This window comes from Caloenas nicobarica, chromosome 6, assembly GCF_036013445.1.
Source record: "Caloenas nicobarica isolate bCalNic1 chromosome 6, bCalNic1.hap1, whole genome shotgun sequence".
Classification (NCBI taxonomy): Eukaryota; Metazoa; Chordata; class Aves; order Columbiformes; family Columbidae; genus Caloenas; species Caloenas nicobarica.
This window is the reverse complement of record NC_088250.1, coordinates 5372311-5400153: the sequence shown is the minus strand read 5'-3', so window position 1 is coordinate 5400153 and position 27843 is coordinate 5372311. Positions and strand designations below refer to the sequence as shown.

General features: G+C 42.1%; 1 protein-coding gene across 1 annotated transcript in view; it reads right to left on the bottom strand.

Moving 5' to 3' along the window:
• CCNYL1 (cyclin Y like 1) overlaps window positions 1–18643 on the bottom strand; it is a 31569-nt gene extending 12926 nt beyond the window's left edge. The window contains exons 1-6 of the mRNA XM_065638307.1: window positions 18121–18643; window positions 6423–6497; window positions 4497–4531; window positions 2702–2802; window positions 1599–1634; window positions 869–920 (exon numbers count right to left, since the gene is read on the bottom strand). Of these exons, the coding sequence (XP_065494379.1) occupies window positions 869–920; window positions 1599–1634; window positions 2702–2802; window positions 4497–4531; window positions 6423–6497; window positions 18121–18370 (549 nt within the window). The 5' untranslated portion in view covers window positions 18371–18643. The remainder of the gene's footprint in view (window positions 1–868; window positions 921–1598; window positions 1635–2701; window positions 2803–4496; window positions 4532–6422; window positions 6498–18120) is intronic.
• Between the last annotated feature and the right edge of the window lie 9200 nt (window positions 18644–27843).

Sequence of the window (27843 nt, the reverse complement as noted above, 5' to 3'; positions counted from 1 at the left end):
TAAATAAATAGGAAATAATTAAAGTAGTGTTAAAGAGGGGAAAAGAGTCAAACAAAGTTCTGATATAAACTATGCAAAAACCAGCACCTGTTTGCTTTCTATTTATATTCAAAGCATAGAAAACCAAACATATTTTGCAACATTCAGAAAGACTGGGTTCTGTTCACGATCCACCCGATATCAGAAGTCCGGAGGACACTGTCTGCGCTGTATTTTACATATAGAGATACAGTTTAAGATCAATTTTGCTTGTGACCCAGTGCTAAGACATTTTTATGACTTACACAGTACAAATCAAGGTGTTACAAGATACCCTGTTTCCCCGAAAATATGACAGGGTCTTCTATTAATTTTCGCTCCAAAAGATGCATTAGTGCTTATTTTCAGGAGATGTCTTATTTTTCCATGAACAACAATCTACATTCATTCTTGAACAAAAAATCAACATTTATTCAAATATAGTCATGTCATCACATTCTGGAGCATCATCATAAGTCTCCAAACCCTGAATTCCATCGTGAATTTCTTGTGACTCTATTTCCTTTAGAACCATTGGCCCCAATTTCTCATGTCTGCAGTTGTCTGTCAGGTGTCTGCTTTTCTTGGTGAAGGGTCAGTCTGTCCTGCTGCATTCTATCGCCAATTAATTTTACTTTTTTTACATGTATAGCTGCCTGGACACTATTTAAATGGACTTTTGTTATGAACTGTAACTAGGGCTTATTTTTGGAGTAGGGGTTATATTTTGAGCATTCTCAAAAATATTGAAAAAATCCTGCTAGGGCTTATTTTTGGGGTAGGGCTTATTTTCAGGGAAACAGGGTATGTATATTGATACACATTCAGAGGATCGAAAAGTTACACTTACTGTGAGAGGATGAGATTTTTCATCAAAAATATCCAATGATCTGTCAGAATCTCTACAAAGTAAAAATCCTTGTTTTAGCAACAAAAAAAGTATTAATCATTAGAGAGGATAAAGGGACGTATTTTCTAGCTCAGCTTTGCCTAGAATATGGTATGAAGTTATATTGTATTTTTGCAAAGCATTTAATGACAAGATCTTACAAGTGAATATTTAAGAAGCTAAACAATGAATAGCTATCCATGTTCTCATATTGTGCTTAGTACAGGTCTCCCTTAAAATGTGAGACTGTCTCATTAATAACATTTATTTCAAAAAAGGCAGCTGTAACTTTGAAGCATACGCTGTAACTAGCTATAATGGCAAGGGTTATTTTTATTTGTACATGGGACAGTGTTCCTTCACCCATCAAAACTCATCTGTACCTCTGTATTCAGGAAATGCTGTGCAAAGTTCAAAGGCTGATTTGTGGTGAGTTAAGTGTATACTCCTCATTCCCTGTTTTGATTTTTTAATGCTTCATTCTCAATGAAGCACGTGCCATTGGATGGGTGTATTACTGACCCTTCTGTATTGGCTCAAAAGGGGGTACAAAGAGGAAACAGATACAGCACAGAGTATTGAATTTTTCAACTCCTGTAAGTTGTACAAGCTGTCACTGAAGTGACCAAGACCGTATCCCTGGCTCAAAAAAGAAAGCTGTTATATTTCAGAAAAAAAAATGTTCACTCACCTGTTCTTTATATGGTAGAATATTGCTAATGTTACACTGAAAAAAAGAAAAAAAAGAAAAGATTTAACAATGCACATTCTGTGCTCACTATTCCACTGCAGAAGCTGTTATTTGGGGCCAAGTGTCCAGAACCCATTATGAACTGGTTTTCTCTCACATACTCTGTGTCTCATTTGTGGTATTCACCTGCCTGAACAGAAACTGGCCAAATCAGATTTGATAGCCAAACTACTTTTATATTTATTGTACAGATATTTGTGCCACAAATATTGTAACACATTTTAAACACGCACCTCCATTGCCTGATTAAGTGACATTTATTGAAAGTGCGGACTATTCACAATTAAAATATAATAAAAGTTCTAACTGATGTTACATACACCATTGCAGAGATTCTGTTGACGTTTTAACTCTGTATCTCTGGCTGTCTAATTTAAGACCTGTCTTTGTAAAGACAACAATAACGATACCAGCTGTACCCCACTTTGAAATGGCACAAGCACTATCCTTTAGGTTTTTTCTCTAGAAAAGGAGATGCGGCATGCTAGATACCTCTGTTTGAAACCAATTTGAAAGCAACAAATCTATTTAAACATTTACAAACTCCACTAAGTGTTAGAGCAGTAAAGCCTTCGGGGCCTGAAGCTACTTTGTGTTACATTCCCTTCAAGCACAGTAAAATTCTCAATTCTCAGCTGGTATCATCTATGCACAAAGAACTGTCTCTGTGGCACCCAGAACAACAGGTCAAACAGCCATTTCCATGGGAGAACCAAGAAGACGAAATAATTATCAAGTTCACCTGCCTGAAATAACAAGTATACGAAGAAAAAGAAAGGCTAGAACTATTAAGAAAACCAATGCCATCAACATACTGTTATCCACAACTAGAGGGCAGACTAATACCACTGGCAAGTAACAAACAGTCCTGCAAACTCTTCCTGCAATTCCATACCAAATCCATTTCAAGTTTTCCTAGATTGAAAATCTGAATCAGCAGAGCTGTGCTCCTCTCATTCAAGGGAACAGACAAGACCACCACAAAACCCCAAATAAGCCTCGCAATGCTCCTCAGCCCCGTGTTGATGACAAATGGCTCTTACCACTTTATTGTGCTTCTAAGGTTGGGCTGACTGACGGTGCTGTCATCTATAAATATTGTTGAGCACGAGCTGTATTTTTTCGTAAGCTGCCCAGGAGAAACCTTAAGAGTAAAAAAAAAAAAAAAAATAAAGAAGATAAATACATTGAAGAAGAGGGATTCTGTAAGCTTTGTTTGCCACACCAAATACTGGCTTTATACCCCAAGTAGTTACTGCAGAGGAGGTCTTTGGAGATGGTTGCTCCTGCTATGTAAGCTAAAACCATAGCCATAAAGTTCTTGAGGATACCTTTTGTGTAAGATATGTTTATAAATCATCCTTTGTAACATACAACATGTTTTTAGATAAGCAATTTTCAGCAGACTTAGCTGCAGCTAAAGCAGCAAGTCCTCCGATTTTCTCAGTTCTCCTCCACTCCTTTCTTGCCAGTTCGGGGCACAGTCTTCCCTCTCTATGATGTACTTCATTTCCCTGTGATGCCATAATCTTCTCCTTTCTTTCATATCCTATACCTTTGCATTTTTTGGTTATCCAGTATCATTCCCTGTAAAGACAATTTTGCATTTGGGTTTTCGTCTTGTTAAATTTTAGGAAAAAAGAAACCTCTCCCTGACATTGCTCACTTCACTCAGGTCTTGTTTAGTGTCTGGAATCTGGAAATAAAATTACTACTACTACCCATCCTTTTACTACTTTGAGCTAGCGATGTGTTCCATCATCTATCCTAATCCTGTAGATTTTATACTGTAAGAAATCTTCCTATATAAAACTAAGTCAGGCTTCTCTGAGCATTTTTAGAGAATGTCTTGCACTGGACCTAGGATGTCAGAATTGAGGGAGGAGTTTTGATCAAGCAATTCAAGGTTCATTAGTTTTTACCAGAATCTTTTAAAATGCCTTGTCTAAAAACTTGAAAACGTTCCATATGAGAATGTTGGCACTCTTCACTCAATGGCTGTCTGAGAATTTCTCTCATTCTAGCTGAAGTTTGCCAGGAAAAACAACCACTTTGGTGCTGGCAGACTAGAGCTGAAACTGTAATTGAAAGAGAAAGAAGAAGAAGAAAAAAAAAAAAAAGAACTATCCCCCATAATCATACTAAATACAACAGACTTGAAATGTCATTATCTTACCAGTAACTTATCAGTAAATGCTTCCGCTAGACAGTATGTTTTAAGCTTCGTGTTAATAACTTCCATTCCTGCTTTATTAGTCAATAATTTTTATCCACTTATTAATGACATTGCATCTTTCTTGTACAGTTTTTTGGTAGGTGAAGTGTCAAAACCAACTAATATTTGCGGAAGAAGCTTAGCGCATATTTTCATATTTTAAAACTAATGTATTATCATTTATCATGCTGATGACAATACTTGTTCTTCATTCTCTTCATGCCGTATACATTTCTTACAATATGACCTGTAGTGGTGCTCAAACACCATGTCATTTAAGACTTGTCAGCTGAGAAATTAATAGAGTTTTATTTCTATTTAAAAAAACAATGTAGGCAGTTTGACTTATATTTTCTCCTTTACTGTTCTGAAATGCTCAAGACTGATACAACAAAAAAAAATCCATTCTTATTCTTTTGGCACCAGCCATTCTATGCTCTGTGATACTGTGCCCACTTGGCTTATTTTTTAAAGACAGGCAAAGATAATTCCATTTTATGTTGCTAAGGAGGATTTGAAATGTGTGTAGGACTATATACCTAGAACTGCAACTGTTGTTTCTTGAATTTGTCCTGATATACTAATATTATCTCTATAGAACACTAAGAATTTGTTTTACTTACATGATTGATGTGGTTACTCTTCCTCTTCTCTCGCACTAGAAAGAGGATGAAAGAATGTGAGCTTTAAGGTTTCTAAAATACGATCCAAATTTACATTCCATAAAGTCACACTATTAACCTAGTCTTCAAAGTACATGAGTATTAAAAATATCAAATTTGACTTTATGTGTCTGGAAAAGTAGTTTGAGGGAAAAATACTCAGTTTTTGTCAAGCTAGTAAACTACATACTCCTTCCAACTATCCACATGTACATTTAGGAACTACTTCTACCCATCGCGGCAAGGAAAAAACATCTCAGCTTGGAAAAGATGCATCACGACAAACGGGATGACTTCAGGTAGTTCAAACAGACAACGTCCAACATCCAACAGCAACCACTAAGCAAACAGAAGTGAAATCTTCCCACACTGAACCTGCCAAAGTCACACAAGGAAGTGAGGAGCCCAGCATCACACACGTGTTTTCTCCTCCTATCAGACAGAAGGAGGTTAAAAGGTATTTCACTATGCAGAAGATGCTGGCACAAGCTAAGCCTATTTATCATATAACAGCAACCATGTTATTTGATTGTTTTTAACTGTGTAAAGATTGTACGGTTTAACTTCCAGCGGTAAGAGCAGCAGTAAAACGGTGCTGTTAAAGGAGAGCTGAGAGCTGCATACGTGCAGAAAGCTACACAAATGTGACCAGCCTGGACAGGTGACTCCTACAAAGTTTTGACCTCGGATCATTACCACTTGTTGGCAGGACACATTCTCTTACATATTTAGAAAAAATAACAATTGGAAGAGAGTGTCTACTTTTTTTTTGGTCTTTTTGCATAAATCAAAGCTCAATCCTGATAACATCTCAGTGAGAGAGAACCTACAGATATTCATTTATACTACTTCTATGAAAGGTTAACTAAAGAAGATCCAGTAAAATTAGAAAATAAATTCTTCTGGCTTGTCCATAAAAATACCCTCTAAAAACCAACTCATCCAGCTAATAAAAATTTCAGAGAATAGTTTAATAGTTATCATCTCACCTAGCAGACCAACTGCTGTTGATACAACTGACCGTTTTACTACTTGCCATAAAACTCTGAATAGCAGGTCTGCAACTGAAAAACACGTCCAAATAATTCTGCTTTTCTGTGGCAAAGCTATGCCCAGGTAGAAGACACGCTGCAGCTCTCCATCAACACATCCAACCTCAAGTGAAATGTGTATTAGAAAAAACACCTCTTCAAACAAGAACCAACTACAAGAGGAACAGAAGCATTTTTAAAATAATATCTTGAGCTCCTTTTTACTTGCAACTTCAAAATTTACTATCGTGAGAATTCTTTTTTTATTTATGTGATGTGGAACTCCCTCTACTTTTTAACAGCACTTCAGAATGCACAAGCTATAGTAATTGTTCAAAACTATTTTCATTAAGTAAACAAGATTTGCAAAGAAACTGAAAATCACAATACATGCATGTAATTAAAACCACAATTCAAGAATAATTATGCTACTAAAACTACTCAGTTTAAACAAACATATTCAAAAGCACCTAATACAGACTGATGGCTTGGGCTTATTATTCCTTATAGAAAACTGTCCCCCTCTTCTTTTTTTTTAATTTAAAGCAAATTTTAAAGGAGTCCTTGGTCATTGCTTGAAGCTTGAATTACACTAGTGAGGAAAGCCTTGCTCCTTCAGACCACTAGGATCCAGACTCTGAAATCTCCTGATATTTAAGCATGTAGAAGAATAAGTGATTTTAAGTGTTAAATAAAACAGACTACAAACACATTTCTGTGTAAACACACAAATTATTAATCCTATGTTTCGCAAGAATTAAAGTCATTTAAGTTCTCTGGAGCTGTATATTAAAACAGGCAGTCTTTTTCCAGGTATTCTCCCGTCTTTTTTTTTTTTAAATTGGAAAAAACTTACCATCTGTTTGAGACTTGCTCAGGAAAATTGTGCTTGCTCTGGGATGATCAGATGGATTAGATTCCAAGGCTAAATCTGAAACACAAAGGACAAAAAAAAAGGAGACACATTTAACAGAAGAGTATTATTAGTGCAACAATTCCCACCCAACCTTAAAATGCTCGAGCACAGTGATGGACACAAGATCAGAAACACATAGATTGGGCTGTCTCTCTAAAGCAAAACCTTACTTTAGCCAAGATAAACAAAAATCTGACATTTTCCCCTTTAAAAAAAAAAAGCCTGTGGACTTATTCCTACTGCCATGAAACTCTGAAGCAGCTTACGGTTTCCATCAAAACAGTCTGGAAAGGGAGATCTCAGAAAACAACATTCATACATATATACATCTCCAAAAGTCAGTGTGCGCCCCTGCACGTTAGGATGTCATGGTAGGGTAGCTGCTGATCTTTCACTCCATGCTTTAGGTACCCGATGCTGCAGGAAACAATCTCAGCGGTCTTATAAAAGAACCTCGTAAGTTTTACAGTGCTGATAAATATCAAAACATTGATCTTACACTATTCTGTTCTTTTGGAATTTCAAGTAGAACCCTATACAGCTAACATATAATTACTGAAGAACAAAATGTTTGCTTTAATCCTTTGCCACAATGAATGAGTGATCACATTAGATGAGGATATATTACTCCCTTAGATTAAGATGGGAGTGAGCACTAAAAAGTTTGTTGGTGAAACTGTAAACATCATGATGAAATGTTGAGCTGCATTAGAAACAGCTGTTCTGAGGAAGTCATGCTACAGACACACTGACTTATGTGAACGTACGAACAGAATAACCCAGTACCGTGATCCTGTACGACCTGGAAAGAGCTCGTTCGCATCCATTTACATTCGTCATTCTGATCTTCCTGTGTGCTACTTATGCCACCACACTAACCATGCAAGCTCACAAACTTGCACGTCGGTGTTCTAAGGCCGAACGCCAATGCAGTTGCCACACCCTTAAAAAACAAGGTCAGCTAATAATCACCATCAACTTTAAATGGAAAAAAAAAAAAATCTTAAAGAGGTTTTTATGCACCCAACTAACAGAACTCGGGTTAAATAGTAGCCAATGTATGGACAAACTGTCTGGGTGCTAGAAGTCTTAACTAGGTGAATGTTTTGTGCTACTGCACCTAACCCGTAGCGCAGCCACAGCCCCATGCATCAGCGAGTGGACGTAACTGCAAAAGTACGTGTGTCCCCAAGACTTCTCATTCCAGACTCCCACTGGCACCCAACGCTGGTATCCAGACCTGGATGTTTTCCAAGTGCTTGGCTTACAACACCACTGATCTTGGTCCAACAGCACTGCTCTGACACTGCTCCGGGATGCAATCACTGCCATTTCCAATCTCTGCTGTGTACGTAAGGTAGCAACGTCTACTTCGGAACACAAAGATTGTTCAATCAGGAATATCCCCCCGCCTCAAAAGAGGCCAGAGCTGGCTATGAAAGCAGGCCACCTCAAGCAGTTTTTAAAAGCTAACTTACAAAACCAGTGCTGCTGTTTTCACCTTACTGTGCTCATTCATGGCACACAGTGAACAGACACCTAAATCTAATCATGTAGTTAAAATGCAAGAAGTCGTGGTTTAGAAGCCCTGGAACGGAATTTGCCTTACAGGTCATCCCTGAAGTACCACTAATACACATCTGATTTCTGAAAAAAAATCCAGCACACAACAGTATGCCATACTGGCACATTTTAACTACTGTTTGCAACATCAACAAAACAGTATAACTGTTGTTTAAAATTCGCCCACAATGTTGACCCACTCTAGTTTCTAATACCAGCACCAAACACAAAAACAAAACCAAACTTTGACACAGACCAAGAAATTCACTAATAATGGCAAACATTAAGCAATGTTTTATACTTGAGAAAGGAGTGATTCAGAAATTGAAGTGTTTTGCTAGTCTACCAAATAACTTAAGTATCGTCAACAGGTAGAACAAGACCGCAATATGCAGATTTTAAATATACATTATTATTAGCAAGTTATGATGCAAGCAGAGCAAACAGCTTAGGATTTATTTATTTACAGTCCAGCAGCAATTTTTAGAATAACTGGATAAGTCAGGTTAGAAAGGACCTCACGAGGTCTCTACTTCAACCTTTTGCTGAAAACAGGGTCAGCTATGAGGTAAAAAAATACACCTAACATCTTGACTTCCCTGAAATTTTTACTTACTTTGAAACTATATGACTTGTCAAAGCTCACTTCTTATATTGTTTTTGCCTCTTCTTGTGCTCTGCTACATCCATGCTTCTTAGATGTTAGAAATGAGGTCTAGGGCTAAAAGCGCTCCAAGAATAAAACACAGCACGCATTATATGACCAGAGTTATGGTACTAATGAAGTCTAAGACCCATTGCGCAGCCCCCGGTACAAAACCCCACACGAAGTGATCAAGACCAACTGCAGCTAGGCTTCTTATCCCAGAACAACGGGGCATTAGTGGAAACAGTACATCTGCTTTTGTGTTACAAGAGAATGCAAGGAAAAATACATTTAGTAGACCGCATCCCTGTAGCTTTCCCCTTGTAAGCAGCCAGAGAATTTTAAGCATCCTTTCTGTGCTGTTCTCTCTGGACAATGCTTTCTTCCAAGCAACGGAAAAATTAGTCGTATGATTTGTTCTTCCTAAACTATCAGTGGTGCTCATGAAATACCAAAAAGCAACAGCAATACAGCTGATGAAGGAAGCAGAAGGCAAGAGACAGATAAGGATATGAGAAGTGAAATGTAATGGGAAACACGGCACGAGAAAAGCCAGAGGAAGAGATTAATCTGTCTGCAAACGATTTGACTCCCAACCAAGCATAACTCCTAATACGTCATCCTGATAGCACGTACAAGTCCAAAACCAACCTATCTAGCCCTGAAAATAAGGGTGAGTCTTGATTAGGAGCTACACGAGATGTACGACAGCAAGCTCCAGCTCCACGGGAAGTTAACACAAGAAAGCAGCATGGTATGCTACAGGATAACCAGGAATAATGGGACTTAAAATTAAAAAAAAGATCTTCTGGCCTTTCTTCAACACAAAATCCACCAAGACTTTACTTTTATTCATCTGTGTCATACAAGAACGTGTGTGGGTTTTAGGAATTTATAACTCTAGCTACTTATCTCCTGTTTTGCACACCTCCATGGGTGATTTCTAACTATTAAGAACACATTTTGCACGCTGCATCGTGCTACATAGATTATCTAATGAATAAAGCTGACAGTAAGATGTCACTGTTACTAAGTAGCAGCCCTTTGACGATTTCTCTACTTTAGAATGCTAAAATATTGCATTTCCTTTAATAGATTTAGCCCCATCCTCTGCATTACTAAACAGCAGTAACATTTTGATACATATTTAAAGCATTAAATCATAAAACAATCTCTTTGCTGTAAATTGAGTTTCTTCTCTTGCCTGATGGGCTACTAGCTTTGATTAATGGTTGAGCTTCCCTTATATTTCATTAACTTACAGTGTGAGAAATGCGAGTTACTTAACACTCCCAATAAAGATTTAAAATTTAAACCAAATTCAACTAACAGATTCGCTCACTTCAGAAAGTCTGTTGCTCCTAACGATAACTTCATAGAAAGTGATTTGTCCTTCACATTATGTTATTCTATTTCTACTCTCAAAAGGGTTCATAAAAGTTACGATTCTGGTTTCTAAATCCAACCTTGCTTTAGTCCCCACCAGCCACAGCGAACACACCACAAAACCCAGCACACGGAGGTTGTTCTCCATTTGCCTTCTCCTGTCATGTCCTCATTACACACAGGTTATTCTACCTTTTAAATGCTTCATGGGTGGCTTCTTCCCCAGATCTGGACAGAATGAAAGTACTTTGATCTCCTGATTATTCATCTTCAACAAAATACACCTCTCTCCCATAATGGGACGAAATCAAAAGATACAAAACCTGCTCTGTTTTCATAATTAATATAAGCAAATTTGAATACATAAAGGACTGGATCTGTTGTGTAACAAAGTGCTTTCAAACACAACCAGTTCTCAGAAAGAAACTCTATTTTGAGGGAGAATCTTGGTGAAAACAATCTTAACCAACACTTGTATATGCATAGGTCCCTTAAAAACACTCCTAACTCCCCAGAGGAAATCAACTGTTTATTTGAGAAGGAAAAGAACTAAAACCAACCCACACAGTTGGCCTTTGTTCATAAGAAGACAGAATTGTTGAGCTGAAGAGACCTCCTGAGATCATCTAAGTGATGCGTCCAGACCAGCCCAGGACTGTGTCAGTCCGGGTTTGTGTATCTCCACACACAGACACTTCGCAGCCTCTCTGGGCAACCTGTGCGGTGTCCGACCACCCTCCTTGTTCAATTATTATTTCTAAGGATCACGACTTTACACAATACACACAGAAGGATGTTGCAAAGCCATTTAAAATCTGTCAGTTGTTCCTTACGGCGCTACTACAAGAACAGCAATATTATTACTGATACCCAGCACGTATTTAAGTGCAACCGTGATGTTTTAGAAGGCCACAGAAATTAGTTCAATATATAGGCTCTCTTAATTAAGAATGAATTATTTGCTCTTTTACACCACACTCCTAAGTTGAGCTGGTTCAACAGGAAACTGACACACAGCAAACATCTCAAATTTGCTACTAAAATCAGAAGAACTTAGAAAGCAAAAGTGTAGACCATCTATTAAATACTGTGGGCTAGCCATGGTTCAAGTTCTCTCTTCATTTCTGTGTTTTTTTAAAAAATCAATACAGTATTGGTGTTCTTGCACTTCTTAAACTGCAGAAGGGTCCAGAGCGCTATGGGCAGCCTCCCCAGCAAGTCCCAGTATGATCCTCTTGCACTCGCTTCACAGCCCAAGCTGGGGAAACACGATGGAGACACCTGCTCCACCATAGACACCACCGTGTTTCACGATGTGCCTGCTGGGGTCAGAATCACTTCTACACCTTCTAGCTGAGCAGAACAGCAGGATCTCAGGAGCGCCCTGAGTTCTACACTGAAGGCAGGACCAGTTAGTAGGAAGGAAAACTAGATGTCCCTAGGATTTTATGTTGGAGCTAGAAGGAAAACAGTAGGTCACGAGCTAAACCTTAAAAGTAGCTAAGATTTTGTTAGAGATGTGTTTCTGTACTGCGTCTAACGTAGGACCATTTAAAAAGACAAGGAGAAAGACTTTGTTTTATGCTGTCCAGTTTTTATTCCCCACGTGGACCTTCGAACTTAAAACAATTCACTACCAGGAGAAACTAAAGCAGAATTCTGCAGCTCTGATTTTTTGATAAAAATTTCTAATGGTATGCATTAAAGATCAACCAAATTTTATACTCCTAGATCCATGCCGATTACTGCAAGTGTAAGGGAAGCTTTCCCATAACAACTCTTCACAGCCTTACTTCTCACAAGACGTGGTTCCGAAGGACAGACAGGTGAGTACCAGAAATTCCAGTCTCATCTAGTGTCCGCAGGCAACCCAAATAAGATGCACTGTACTGTGTGCTAGGTGCCATACACCACCTGATGGGAACGGCAGATGCTTTTTCACCTCTTCCCCTCGCTCGTATTAATGTAAACTTCATATAAAGTCTGGGCTTTTATGAAATTTAACAGGTTCCTCAAGTTTTGTGCCATTTTAAGCACAAGCTCAAACAGTCACTCCTCATAGAGGCTTTGTGGATTCTCAGCTTACCTGCAGTTTGTTCTATAAAAGTAAAATAACTATCGGCATAATAAAACATGTCCGACAGTTCTACAGAAAAGCTGTTTTTCTGCCTTTAAAAGAAACTGGCATTCAAGAGTTTCCTGACTCTGACTGACGTGTTTGATGACAAGCCAGTGTTACTTTTCACACTGGAAAAAACCCAACAACTATGTTTGATTACTGCAGTGACTCAAGACCCTTTCAGAACTCCAAACAGAAGTGAAGCTGTGCTATACACAGAGCTCACCAAACACTGCAGAATGCTACCTGGTTGTCAGTGAGATTTTTGTGTGAGCTGCTGAGGTAACCCTGATATTTGCATCACCTGCAAGTATGATCTACAGCTTTATACATCTGGTTTTTTTACACATCTAAATAAACAGCACTGAGCTTTTTAAGCCAGTTGCATTTTCGTTTGTCCCTTCAAGTGGAAACATTCAGAGTTTTCTTCTGAAAACATTATTTTTATAGTCAATGAAATAAAAGTACACATTCAAACTCTAGCTGTAATGAAGAAAAAACAAATAAATTTAGAAATCTCAAGATCAGCTTGTTGGCAAGGATCTACAGATCCAAGTTCTGGGTTCTTAATGTTTGGTAGCATTTTCATCCTGCCTCCCAGAGTCAATTCTTCCTTCTTCCTATATGTGGAAGAAACACTGTTAGAAACCTTAACTTAATGTGTAATGCAAATTTGGGAGGAGCAGGTTTTTGTGTTTTGTTGGCTCGTGCAAGAGTTCATTACCCTGTTAGTCAGCTTTTCAGTATGACCTCACCGCACCGATCACACTTGAGAGAACAGAACTTCTCGCTACAAAACTTGTGTTGCTCTGAAACATCTACCTTGACAGGTAGGAGGGAAAAGAACAAGTCTCCTAAAGAAAGACAGAAGAGGAAAGGATACTACAGATAAGTTACATGGAAAGCATGAATTCAGCTTCCTTAATTTCATAAGCTTCACCAAACCGCTCACGTTAGACACCTATTTCCTTTCAATATTTCCCATTTTATGACGATTTCTTGGTTATAATAACTGTCATATCAGAAGCCTGAAGAAACACACTCACCAAAACAAACAAATCAGATTCCTTCCATATCAGCTTCATGTATATATGTTCCATATCAACTATTAAAAACCTAAGGCTTACATAAACTTGCTCACTGCAGAAGTCTCCATGATTTAGTGATATGAGAAAAGGATAGAAGATTGCCTAGGTGTCAGCAGTACCAAAGCACAAGAACAGAAATACCAATACTATACTATGGTGATGATTTCTTCTATTTCAAATTCCCAAATTTGTAGATCAATTTCATCATTGCTTCTGAACGACTTATCGACTCCACTACGGGTACTTTACAGATCACTTCAGAAAGGCCATGACATTAGGTACCTCAAGCCAACAACATGGAAAGTGTTTCAGGCTCGTAGAGAGTCAATTCTTTTACATTTGTCAAGATGACATGCTATTTGTAACGGCTACCAGTACCTATGTAATTAATTAAATCCAAGTCAGTTATAGAAAGGAGATATTGAGAGTTTTTGGGAAAGAAGAATGAGCATACGTTATGTGAAAAACTCAGTGAATACAAGGAAAAAGGAGAGGAAACACCAGCAAATGGACCAGAGCATCAGTCGGTTTTCAGCTCCAACTTGACATTTGTCTAACAAGATAACAGCATCTGTCAGCCTATTCAGCTACAGATCTTCAAATACAGGGGTCAAAAAATCAACACAAGATGGTTAAGCCTCTGCTGTGCTGAAAGCCGCTGGCATCAAAAAGCTAACTCCTTGCATCAGAGTGTTCATCTTATTTTTAAATTTCACTTACTAACATTTTTGCCGGGATTAAAAAAACCAACAAACACAAACCAGGAAAAAAAGCCTTCCATTCACATGCTTGAAGTAAGCTGACATTATATAAGAGAGGAACAAATGAACAGTATTTAGACCTTCTGCAAGAAACTTTATAGACAAGCTGTTGGTGAAATCAGATCACAGACAATCAATATATTCAAGTATCTGTTCGACTCCAACACTGTTTAATAACTGTGGCATGTAGGCAACGTGAAGCTTGCTCCTTTCAGCCTCTGAGAGCCAGGGGGCTGTTGAAAAAAGAAAAGTAGCCTCAGAGGTACTTGAAGAATTATTGTAGGCACTAGTCTGTCTGAGCCTGTTTAGGTCAATCTGACTTCTTTCTCTACGAACTCTCCTCTTCAAAATCCCCTTCTGGGTTTTTTTTCCTAACGTCTGCATGACGACTGCATCCCACTCAGCACCTCTCCTGATCCCATTTGCTGTTCCCTCTCATGCCCGGTTGTCTTTTCTCTCGTCATTCTCCACCCCCCCTCAGCTCTCCAGGCAAAGGTACCAGCTCAGTTTTGTCCCACCAGTTCAGCAGATCTACAATCTGCCCTTGGTTCATGCGAACCAGGCAAACTTCTGCTCAAAACTGCTGAACTCAGTAAACAGCTGTGGTGGAGGGAGATAATGTTTTCAAGCACAAGTGAGAAAAGTCTGCCAAGCAAGGCCTTGTTCTAGTTTTATCCAAGGACCAAAGAATTTATGAAAAATTAGATCTATGCTTAAAAATAGCGATCTGGCAAAAAAGTGCCAGCCATAATAAGTTCTCCTCCAAATAACCAGAAAAAAGAAAATCACAGGAAAAAAGAAGCCCAAAATAAAGATTAGCAGACACTCATTTGGGAGGAGTTGGGGGGAACAACCCACAGAAGAAAAAACCAAAACAAACGCAACACCCAAACACCACCACCTACAAAGCACACACACTCCAGAACCAGCAGGCAGCACAGCACAAGCAGCATGTTAAGATCAAAGAGCTGCTGTTTCTAAAACTAGATAAGAAAGCCTTTTTGGTCAATTCAAACTGCTTCAGACCGTTGCTTGCATGCTGGAAGGAGGAACACATAGTGCTCTGCTGAACAGTCAACTAGCACCTTTAGGTTCATTTTAGTTTTTGATATTTAACATTAACAGTAGGCATGAACCCATCTGGAAGAAACTATCATTTTCAAAGTTATGTTTATTCCCATTTACTTAATGAAGGCTTATTTCTCATTCTGAAGAAGTGTGATTAGGTTATGGCTCAGGATCCTGAGAACCAGAAAATATAATACGAAGTCATCCTTCAAGTTCTCTCATAGCAATGGATCTAACAGCCCTTTCTCATTTGAACTAACTTTTGTTGAAACATTACAATGCAAGACTGGAAAGCAGTGCCTGTCAACTAGTGTGCTGGAGAGCTACAGAGTAACCCTCATTTAAGAGCACAGGCCTGCAAGGACCACGTTCCACTTGCTACTAAAAAGCAAGACAAAATAATACAAAACAAAACAAAAAGTCCGAAGCTCAGCTGGTAACTTTTGCATTCCTGATACCCCCAAAACATTCAATTTTAGAAAAACAAGTGCAAAAGTATTAAGACACTTAAGAACAACAAACAACTTAAGGAATGAAGCATCACATTTGGATGCTAGCTTTCTGATATATTTAGCTGTGTTCTTAGAAACTCCTAGAACTGAGCAGCACGGAACAAAAATAGCCAAGATGATCTTGACTTTTTTTTCCCTGCAGCTTTCTCTCTTTCCCCCCTGCCAAAGCATTCAAGAAAAGACATTTTTTTAAGTTCTCAGCTTTCTGTTATGGACAAAATTGTCATCTTGGCTAAGCTATGACATTACACATTCATAAATTATAGAAGTAATATTTATTCCTCAAATGAAACTGCTGGACTACTTACCACTATAGCAACAAACTAATGCTCTGTAGTAGTCAACAGCACAGAAACACACAGGCTTCTTGCACAGTTTGGATATGCTGACAGCGTTTCTAGCCCGGAGTTAAGAGGGATAAGCGTAGCTATCTGGCATATGCAAGTGCTGAGTTTACAGATTTATTATTTTCATAGAAGGTCTTAACCAGATAGCAGCATCACTTAAAATTACATTATAACATCTGATTCGTAACACTCGATTTCAGACTTCACAAATAACGCTTTACCTTCTGAAGTTAGTCACTTCAATCCTACCCAGGTAGCACTTTATAACGTTCAACATGAGAAGTTTTCCTTCTAATACTGTCCATCCAGATTTGCATTTTCATAAAGATATCAAATCAGAATCAGAAATCTAGTAGACAAATAGCATCTATCATTTGTAGCAGATCTACTTCTGAGGCCATGCAATAGTGAACCACATGCCACTGTAAAACTGATCTTTAGAACCATCTAAAATATATACTAGTTATGCAGTTCTAATTTCAGGATTACCTCCTATCTCAAGACTAAGGTTTCCATAGCCAGAAAAGTAAAATTTGTGACAGACAGATACTATCTTATTCTTGGACTATAAACTTTAATTCATGTCTGCAAATTCAAAAAATTAAGCGCTTCCCTACTTCATGGCCAGTTCTGACATCTGGAAGAATTCACGACTAAGCCCAGTTACTTAGCACTGCTACCATGATCACATATTAAAGATTCAAACAAATACAACTCTTATTCCTGAGCAGATTTATTTAGCTTAGGCATTTTTGTTTGGCTTATTAGAATTTTTAGAGAGTTTAGCTCCTCCTCTCTTAACAAGTACGGAAGAGCTGAGAGATTTCTGTAATATCATCTCGCAAAAATAAAGCTTTATTTCTCCTAGATGGCAAATACAATTTCTCCTACTGCTGCGCTGCACAGCTGTCTCAAAGGAGATCCAAGAGGCTGACTGTTCCATCTCATTTCTGTAACAGCTGCACCATATGGTGCTGTGCAAAACCATGCAAGTTTAATAATTCCATTTCTGAAGGTTTCCTCACACTCTTCTGCAGCCAGTTTCTCTCTGATAGACAATTTTTTTTTCCAAAGTTCAAGACGAGTATGGAGGGCCAGTGATTATTGTTACTGCATGCATTGTACATTAAAATGTCAGACAGGCTATCCTTTTTCAGCTGAATATATTTCATATAGGTGTGGTCATAATTATGAAAAGGGATAGCAAGACGCTTGTTAATTAAACTAAGTTTTGAGTATCATAAGCTGATACACTGTGCTGTGTGCTTATGGCATCATGTGAACATAGACAGGAGCACCTCAACCTGTTACGTGTTGTCTCGGTAACTCTCACTGCAGCACCAATCTACAAGCGCTTCCTGGGCATGCCTGAAAAGAAGATGCATTACAGAGCAAGTCTGCCTGACACCAGCGCTCCAGGTACAACTGCAAGGAATCTGAACAGCAAACACGTACTTTCCCGGGAGCTCAAGGAAGGCAAATCGGGAACACTGAGAGCTACACGACAAGGAACCTCGGTGTAACGAGTCCACAGCTATAACCGAGCACTCTGCGTAGCCACATTATAAATTACCCACGTCCAGCCACAATGATGTCATATGCACACAATCTTTGTGATTCTTAATTCCCTTATTCCCCACACACCCTCTTCCTTCCTCCTGTTCAACAGAGACTGGCAATGCAGCAACTTTTGCAAACTGCCTGAACATTACGACTGAGTCACGACTCCACAGTTAAGGAGAAGCAAGCAGCCCAAACGGGCGCACCCCGGGGCTCTGCCACGATTCTTTCGGGCTCCCCAACCCCTCTCTCCACGGGGCCAGCGGGGCAGCCAGGGGGGAGAAGTGGGGAACCGGCTGCTCCTCCGCCCTTGGCCCGGCTACTTGCTAAGCGGGCTGCGGTGGCTTTTCCCTCGGGGAGAGCTCCCCGCCCGGCGGCCCCAGCCCGCAGGAGCTGTCAGAGCGCTGACAGCCGCACGGAACTTTGCTTGGGGCGAGGCCCGGGCCGAGCCCAGCCCGGCCCGCACGCTGCCCCCGCCGCCGGGACACAGGGGGCGCAGCGCGGCCGGGGACCCGCCGCGGCCCCCGGCACCCACCCGCGGCGGGGCGGGAACGCGGCCCCGCCGCCCCCCGCCGCGGCCCCGCTCACCATCCGGGAACTCCCGGTCGCTGATGTGCTGGAGGTGCGGGCCGCCGCCGCCGGGATCCGAGTCCCCCGACTCGGCCTCCGCCGATCCCGAGCCGCCGCCGCCCGCCGCCGCCGCCGCCTGGTACGCGTCCGTCCAGCGATCGGGCCCCGGCGCTGCCCCGCCGCCGCCGCCGCCGCCGCCGCCGCCGCGGGCCCGGCTGAGCTTGGGGCTGGCGTCCGGGGATACGCAGCAGGTGACGGTGTTGCCCATGGAGCTCGGAGCTCCCCCGCCGGGCCCCCGGCGACGCGGCTCCCGGGCTGGGGCGGGGGCGGAGGGGGAGCCGAGGCGCCGGGCGGAGGGAGGGACGTGGGGGGAGGCGGGCTGGGCCTCAGCGCCGCATCAGCCGCGCCGCCTCACGTCGCATCGCAGCATCGCCGCCGCCCCCGCCCCGGCCCCGGCCCCCGCCCCAACGGCCGCGCGAGCCCCCCGCCTCCTGCGCGCGGCGACCAACCGACCTCGCGCGAGCGCCCACCGTCCCCCGGGCCGGGGGGAGGCCCGGCCCCGCCTCGCCCCCACCCAATCGCCTCCCGCCGGGGCGCCGCGTGACGCCGCTCCGCCAATGGGCGCGGGGTTCGTCACGCCGCCGGCGCCCCGCCCCTTCCTGGCCCGCCCCGCTGCGTTCCCCACGCGCACACGCAGCTCCGGCCAGCGCCCCCTCGGCCCCGCCCCCTGGGCGGGGCCACGCCCTTGGCCACGCCCCCCCGAGCGCCCGGGTCGCGCAGCCGGGCCGCGCACGTGGTGCAGCGGCAAAATACTACTGGTGAAATGATAAAGTAGTAATACGGTATAATAAGAAAAACACATAAATGTATTAATAAATAAGATAAATAATACCTCGCCTGCGGGCTGCCCCCGCGGCGGCTGCGCCCGGAGAGGCTCAGCGGGAGATGCCGGGAGCCGCCGCGCTGCTCCGGGGAGTTCAAAAGGTTGGCTGTGAGCCCCGCCTGCTCTTTCCCCCCGTTATTAAAGGTTTTAAGGGCTTCTGGGTTGGTCTGGAGTGTCGTGCCCACCCACCCCCACACACACTAAACGGGCAGCTGGGTGGTGCGGGTCGCAGCGGCCGCCTGGGAGCTCTGCGGTCACTCCCGGTGACTTTGGGGTGAGGTCCCTCCAGCAGTGGAGCACAAGCAATGGTGTGCCCCTGCTGCATCCTTACGGCTTGTGATTCGCTGCTCTGCATTTCACCTGCCTGCAGCCTGGGGAGCAAACGTGGCCATTGGGATTCTCGGGGACTTCTGGTTCGCTGTATTGAAAGTGTCCAGCAGCTGCGGGTTTGCGTGGCGGGTCTGAGCTACCTGGGAGCTGCTCAGAGGACTGGAATGCTCAGATAGGCTCCAGGGAAGGTGGATTACAGGGCAAGATACTCACAGCAGCCAGAGGCCCTGATAAACGCGAGCGGTGGATCACCTCGCTATCGCTACAAAAATTTAGCTCTGGGCTCTGATAAGAAGAACGGCCCTGCAGAAGACTTAAGAATACATAAAGTATTACAAAACGCTGCTATTGTGCTGGCAGTTATTCCAGAGGTTGGCAGGCTTAGGGTTTTACTCTGTTTTGTAGGACAAATCCTAACACTCCCATGTGATCACGGAGTTTTCAGACAACCATGCCTGGTTTCTTTGAAGAGAGGAAGCCATAGATGCTGCATTTCTAGAATCTGTGCAACTTAATCCCAGGCACAATAGAGGGAGGAACCAAATGATTTATAATTATTCCTTCAGACTGACAAATTATACTTTTTCACTTGCTGGCAAGTTCCCTAAGCTGTGTTAGTTAAGCCTCTCCACACGCTACTGACAGTTTGTAAAGCCTTATTAGTCCGGAGAAATCTGACCTCGCTGCGGATTACACGAGGGCCTCAGAGATTTGCTTTCAGTGCTTTTGAACCACTGCAGCCAAACGTCCCTCTGCAGCTTTTGTCCTCTGCTTGGAAAGCTGTAGGATGGTGGGTCCTAATCCCAGGTGTCGGGAGGACCAGGACTCAGCCATTGGCCGACTCAGGGAGAAATGAAGGGGTTTCACGCAAAGCAGCCATTCGGAAGTCAGCGTTCTCTTCCCTCTGGACTTGCACCCACTGATTTTTGGCGAGGATGGTCGGGGAAGAGCAGAAAGCTGGAGGGCTGGTGTGGTTTCGCGAAGTAATTAAATCTCAAGCAAGAATAAGAACTGGCTTGCACCTGCGCTGATTTAATAGTAAAACTGGCATAATTTACCCTCTTACACCAGAAAAGCAATACCCTTAGTGTTTGCAGCTGGCTGAGTCTATATTAAAAAGCGGTAGCAGCTGAGCAAGCTGTGCTGCCAGGGCCCGTCCAGCAGCTCAACACCGATGGAGCTGAGCCTGCTCTGTCCGGAGCGGTGACAGGAATCACAGGAAAATCTGCACTCCTCAGCCAGCCACGACATTGAGCGTCCGTTTCTTAAACCGTGTCCATCCTGTTCCTTGCAGCCATGCCAGCGTGTGCGATGTGGCTGCCCGACTTTGGTGGGAGGAGGTACAACGGCAGCAAGTCGGGACTTCTGCTAAGTCTGGGCTTTAGAGCAGCCTCAGAGAGCCTTTTGCCAAAGCTGCGGTTTTGGGCAGTGAGAAATCTTTGTTCAAGGGTGAAGAAGTGAGCAAGAGTGGCTCATCAGGCAGCCGAGCACCAGGACTCGGCTGCCGAGGACCAAAACCCCACGTACTTGTCCTGAAAAGATGAAAAGTGCTGGGAACTTGGAGTGGCTGGAGTACGTGACGTGTCTCACTGCTATTTGGGTGTGAAGGTTTTGGTTCTGGCTGACGCTTCCCATGGGTCTCATACTTGTTCTTGGTGTGTAATGCTGCAAAGGGGAAGGGAGGAGGGCTGCTCTTCCCCTGCACTAACGCTGTTGTAGAGTATCGGGATTTATACAAACATGCAGAGGGAGGAAATAAAGCAGTACTCTGTTTCCCCGTGTAACCTTATTCATGTAGCTCTTAAGCAAGAGGAAGCTGACTTTAAGCCCTGGAAATCACAGAAGCAGCAAACTGTCCCACCTCCCCATCATTCCAGGAGAATTTAAGCTTCCGCTTCCACATACCTCAGCATGCCAGCAAGTATTTTTCCATATCTGTGCATGATTCCCTGTAGCTGCAGTAATGAGGAATATTCATTTTCCCCCTCCATTTTGGCAAAGTAACTCTTAAAATCTCAATACAGATCTGATTTATCAGGATAATATGACAAAACCTGTTGCTGTGCATATTTTCTGCAGAACCAGGTGATCCTTTTAATAGGTATAGCCTGAGTAACACCCTGCAGAGATGAAACACATTATCTTTTACTTATGCAGCTTAGCACTCTATTGACTTACTGCTAGAGCAATATACTGAATAGCATCTATCATGATTTATTACTGGTCCTGGTTCTCTTCCTATTTTCTGCCTCATCTTTCTACTGTTTTGCTTGATTTACCCCAGTGAATCATTAGACAGCTTCCATTATAAAAAAATCAATTACTTCGATGCACAACGGGCAGCACATACCTAGTTCCACATTTTGCATGATAAGTAGGCATTTTGGATGGCGGATCTTGGCAATAACGAATGCATAAGCCAAAAATAGCTTATTACGGGCTGTTGAGATTCAACTCCTTTCCTTCCTGCTCTGGGGAGAGAAGTCTGTGCCGTGAGACCCCCAGTCACTGCCCCTTCTCTCTGAGCAGGGCACCAAATTCTGTGCTTTTGCATAATCCATTTGACTGAACTGGTTTTTTCCACCCTGCTTGAAGCGTTTCCCATTAGTTGCAGCGTTCGCCCTCGCATGTCCTGGTTCACCAGTGCTGTGGCCAGAGTCAGGCAAATTCCCAGTGCAGATGACGGTACCAGGAAGGGTGGATCGGCTTTATTGAGCTCTCCTGATTACACGGCTGGCCCCTAAAGATTAGTAAGTCCTAGTGCAGAGTAGCAATAACAATGTCCCAGATAATGGGGAGAATCGCTGCTATTTCTGGGGAGTAACGCTGGCAAGTGCCAGTCCCGCTGATGGCAACACCTTTTCTGTGCCTCCTTTGGGAAAGGACACCCCATCTGCAAGGTGTACAGGGTGAAAACCACCATGAGAGAGTCTTGCAAGTTGATGGAAATGGGATTCATGGGTCTATCTGATCTCGAGCTGCAGACTATTGTGAATGGGGCTTGAACCTGCATGCTTGCAGACAAAATTTGAACGAACTCGGGAAATCTTGTGTCCTCTGCAGCACTAGACAAGCACTCCTTAAAATTGTAAAAACTTTTTCTTTCTCTTACGAGAAAACAGCTTATTGCTCAGCTTTAAGTGCATGCAGTATATATAGTTTGGATTAGTGCTGAGCATTCATGCTCAATTAACCTTTTGGGGATTATATTTAGTTTCATTTGAACACTGCCTCGGCACTCCATTCGACCAGGATAACTTGGGCAAGGAGGGCACAGACCAAAGTCCCAGATTTTAGGCAGATGTGAGCCTTGAATGAAAGAATTCCGTGTTTTTAATTTTTTTCTCTTTTCCTGTTTCAGTTGTTTGACTTGTTCTCACATTGCATGTTTGTCTTTTTTTTTCAAACCTGAATCTTGCTCTTATGAAGATACAAAGTAATTCTCTTGCATTTGTGTTCACAAAGAAAATGTGACCTAAATGTAACCTACAAAGTAAGAATGACTGCCAAACAGATTCAAGCAGGTGTTATTGGCAGCCCAGATGGGAGTTTATAAATTTGACACCTAATGTCACTATTCTCTAAAAAGAGCAAGTTGGTTATACAGGCCTTCAGTCCTTCAAGTGATGGCTCATGTTTAACTTTTAATAATGTGTGGTGGGGAAAGAGTATGATTGCTTTTATTTTCATAAAAGGGAAAGCAACTTTCCAAAATATGGAAAACATCCTAATTCAAGCCCTCTGGGGAAAGTTGCTGTAATTACCAGAACTCCACACAGCCTTTAAGGAAGGCAAGCGGGATCCTGAAATGAAATGTGAGTCAGATCATGATGACAGCTGAAGAAGGAGCAACCTATATCCCCGAGATGCGGAGATTAAAAAGCCCTACAATTTATTCTGAAAATAGAAAGGACCAGATTCACTCCTGATGTGAGTCTGATGAGGTCAAAGGATCTATACCAGCGAGGAACGTACCCTGCCAACTACTGAATGCAGCTTCTGAGCTACAAGCTTAACTATATGTATAATTATTTGCAGGGTGCATAATAAATGAAGACTGCCAGGTTTGACAGAACTAATATTAGTGCTACCAGCCGTGTTTTGGCTTGTGGGCTCACAGGAGAAGGCTATCGTGTCTCTTTACTTGGCCCATTTGCCCTGTACATGCGAGTCTCTGTCTCCTTATGTTCAAAGGAACTCCACTTCTCAGACAAGTCTTTACATTTCCTACCTCAAGATTTCCCTGTGATGGTTGCTTGTAGGTAGATTTGTGCACATTTTTATTTAACTCCCTCTCCAAAAGCTCAGCACTTGCGTTCATAACCACACAACCCTGCAGTCCCTTGCTTCACAATGCAAAAGCAGTCTTCCCTTCATCTGCGAGCAGCAGCACCCCTGGGAGGAGATGTCTGAAACCATAGTTACCAGCTCCTATCTGAATAACGACTCTTGAACGATTCCCAAATCTAAGGCTATGCTTTTGCCCACACTAACTGCAACGAGAAGCTGAGAGTCTCCTAAAATGCTTGAAATTCAATTGTACGATTCTCCATAAGCCATCCAGCTTTACAATCACCATCAGTCCCAGAAATGGAGAACGGCTCCTTGCAAATGCTCGGTTGTGCTTCACAGGGCCAAGAATCTTAAATCCGGTAAATTCTGCTTTATCTTTACCTTGACTTAGTACTGCACATGCCTTTCCAAGGCCATGCGCCTCCTTGCTTGTCTGCAGGGCGATAACACCAGCTCTGGGATGTTTCGTTCAATTTCTCCCTTCTTAGAAAGTGTCCCAGCTGCAGGATGAGTGCTTTCTGATCTTACTCTCAATCAGTCTACGGATAACTTGGAGAAGGGCCAGCACTTTGTCTTTTCCTGGAAACATAGCTGCAGGAAGAATGAATCACCAGGTTGAACCTGTATAACCAAGTGAAAACAAAAGCTCTGACTTCTGCGTCTCACTGTTGCAAATAATGGGGGGAAAAATAGGCATCCTGTTTTGAAATCCACTGCCAGCTGACAGGACGAAAATATTGCGCACGTGATTGTCTTTTGAAGATGACGAGAAACATAAGGCTATGGCCATTTAAGGGAAAAAAGCCTGAAGCCAGAGAGTAGTTAGGGAAATAGAAAATTCCAATGTTTTCAGGGAAAAAAGCAACCAGTGAGGTTGTTCAGAACACACGAGGTGGATTTTTAGTAGCCCTAAATTTTCACACTTTTAAATAATCTTCTGTACTACCTTTGGCTAGTGGTGAATACATGCAAACTAGGTGCAGGAGCCTGCGTTTCCCAGCATCAGGACAGACTGCAGTGCTGGTGTTATTGATCAAACTCGTCCTTTGCCTCTGCAGCAATCTAAGATGTCATTACAGGCTTCTTGGCTAGCGTGCGAGCATCTGGATCACTGCAGGGAGCACAAACAGATGGAAGTTAACCTTTCTTTACCTTAGCTTTTCTTTTCTGATCCTTCCTTCCTTCACTTTGTCTTAAGGAAAAATAAAACTAGCTTCACAGCTATCAAAGGCTAAGGTAGAGTTAATGGAGACTTAATACCTGAGAAGAGAATTTGAGATGTGCTGAAGCCAAGAAAAATGGAGGCCTGCAAAGCTGGGCTTTGTGCGCTCCTGGGCAGGGGGCTGCCAGAACTACTATTTTGATGTACTAAGCGTTAGAAATAGCTGTTACTGCAGGTTGTGGATACAAATTTCCTACGAGGAAAAGCAAAATGCTTTCCAGTATTTTAAAACAAACATTAACATGGATGCTTGACTTTATTCAGAAAAGGCAAATTGTATGCGTAAGCCCTGCAGTGAGTTTGTTTAGGGTAACATTCTGAAGGTTTAATTTCAGTCCTGGGCCACCAAAGCTTGGAATGCGGCTCTGCGGAGCCCTTCCTGTTAGATTTAAGATACCTGAAATTACTTAGACTTGACTCTCCATTGTCTGAAGGATTTTCTTTCTAAGGAGTGGAGAAGAGAAACGCTGCCAATACCATTACAAGTAACAACAAAACCCCCAGATTTTTCCTAAACTTGGATTCTGCCTGCTTTTAAAAGGGTAACCTCTGCAATGAGGCAGATGCTTTTGCATCTATATGAAAGCTATAGCTGTTTGTCTGTCTGTCCATATGATTGTTTTAAAATGGTTTTAAATTAGTTGTTGTTAACTACTTTTAAATTAATACAGTGCATTGCTTGCACTGTCATTTCCTCTCCAGTTACACAGCACTGCACCTATAGAGCACATCAGAAATTTGGCCAGTGCAGTGCTAAGTGGAGGAGGTTTCCCGCAAATGAAGTGCAGCTGGAACTGCAGTGGTTGCTTGCAAAGAAGAGCTTACTCATTTTGCTTTTTGTTCCTTAATTAAAACTTCAGAATAATGTCAGCTTTCAGACCTGCAAGGCCTTTGAGAGATCAGTCACATAATTCCACCAGAAGCGAAGTGATCTTTCTGTAACACGACATTTTAATAAACACGGTGATTATGTATGACAGTTTATCAAGATGCCAGGTTGAAAGCGTGAATGTAATGTGCTTGACGGGAACTATTCTCTCTTCAGAAGCTCCAGAAACTTCCTGTGTTTCAGCTCAAGCACTTATGAAATTATACATCTTCATATTTTTCATCATTATTTCCATTGTTTAATGTAAGTCTGTGCGTAAAGGAAACGACATGCTAGATCAGACCATACATTTATTTCAATATTTAACATTTTTTGCAAGGATCTTGCTGAAGCAGCAGTTTGTAAGGTCTGCTGATAACCCGTCAGTTTCTGCAGAAACTTAAGTTTTCATTTTTAATTCACCCCATGGGTTTCAAAGATGATCCAGATCAGTTCAAGTTGAGGATGCCTTGATTCTGCAACTGCAACCTGTCATCAGCAAATTAATCTCTGGCTTATTCCCTTTGTATTTAACAGTAAGCAATTCCCCACCCCATCTATCCCACTGGTATGGAGAATCTGGAAGCTACTGGTGAAGATGATAATGTATAAATTGTAATAATTTCACTGTTAGTCATTTGAATGGCCACTTGCAGTGATAAAAAGACCGCTTTCTTCTCTGGGTTTTCCTCCAAGCTTTGTGTTAGCTGATGTTCATTTGGTTGATGAAAGCTCTTAGCAAGATAGATATTTGTCCAAACTTTACTTCAAAGATAGTTTTGTTTGTCATTGGAATGACAACCAGAAGTAGCTGCTATTTATTTAGAGAGGAAAGGATGAAACGTGTATCACCAGAAGTTTCTACACAAGTGTAGAACAGAACCATTTGGAATAAGGTGGTGCTGTCAGAGGATTATCAGCAATGCAGGTTTCTAGATAGAGTTTTTTTAAAAATCAGATTGTTTCTATTTATATCTGCCTTTGCCTTGGTAACCAGAGACTGCGTGAAGGATGCAGTATTTTCCCCACATCATGGGTGGCTCCAAAATCCATGCGCAGCCATGTGGTACATGCAGCATCTACAGAAATCCCATAAGAACCGTCACATATATTTCTAAGAAAGGATTTTAAATATTAAGCAGGAAAGAGAAGATTTCAGAAAGGGAGGTATATTAGTATAGCTCCAAAATAATCTGTACTCATTTCTGTCTCATCTACTTGGTTCTTTGATCTTCTAAGTATTACAAGGACCATTGCTCTTAAACACTTTTTCTTAATTACCCCAAGCAGCTTACCGGCATGAGGCAGCAGGATTTACTCATAATTGGACATGTTATGCCTGCTCTATCAAGTAGCTGAATGAGATAAGAATGGACTTGAATTGGTGTTTCTTTATTCTTTAACTCATTCTTGCTTACCTTAAAATGAGCTGTTCCCTACTTTGCAAGTTTATCTGCAGTTTAGGTGTCCTTGCAGCCTCCTGCAGTGTTTGAGAGCTGAACCAGGCTGGGTTCCTGCAACTTCATTGTTGTGCTCTAGTCCTGTTGGGAAAAAGCATTTCAGTTCCAGGCAACTGTTCTAGCCGTAATTCTTTGTTGTGTTATCCTTTTACTGTCAGGAAAGGTGGAAGAAACCAAGTCTCTTTCTCTGCCACTATTATACGCTGGTACTGTGCCGCCTTAGAAAATAGATTTGGAAAGGGGAAAAACAGGTAAATATAGGCTTAGAATGACTACGGGCAATCAGGGCCCATACTGAACTTGTAGTGGACTTGCTTCCCTTTTCATAGCTTCACTATCCAGTTATGATCTGGAAAGTAATTTCTGATCTCCTGCATAAGGCTCATGGAAGTCAGTGCCAAAGTAACATTAGCAGGGAAGAATGGGAAATACTTCTGGAAAGCAGGGGAGGGTTGGTAGAGAACCTGCTGGGCTCTGAAGATATTCAGGGATATCTGACTTACAAAAACACATTCTTGGGATAAAAGCACTTTGGGAGTTTCCCTCTGTTTGCCTGATGGTGTAGTTTAGACACAGCATTAAGTGATTCAAAAACTTATCCAAGCAGAGTTCTCATTTGAAGTGTAATCACTCTCATTGCTTTTCCCACACTGCCCATATAAATAATTTTTAAAATAATCGAGAT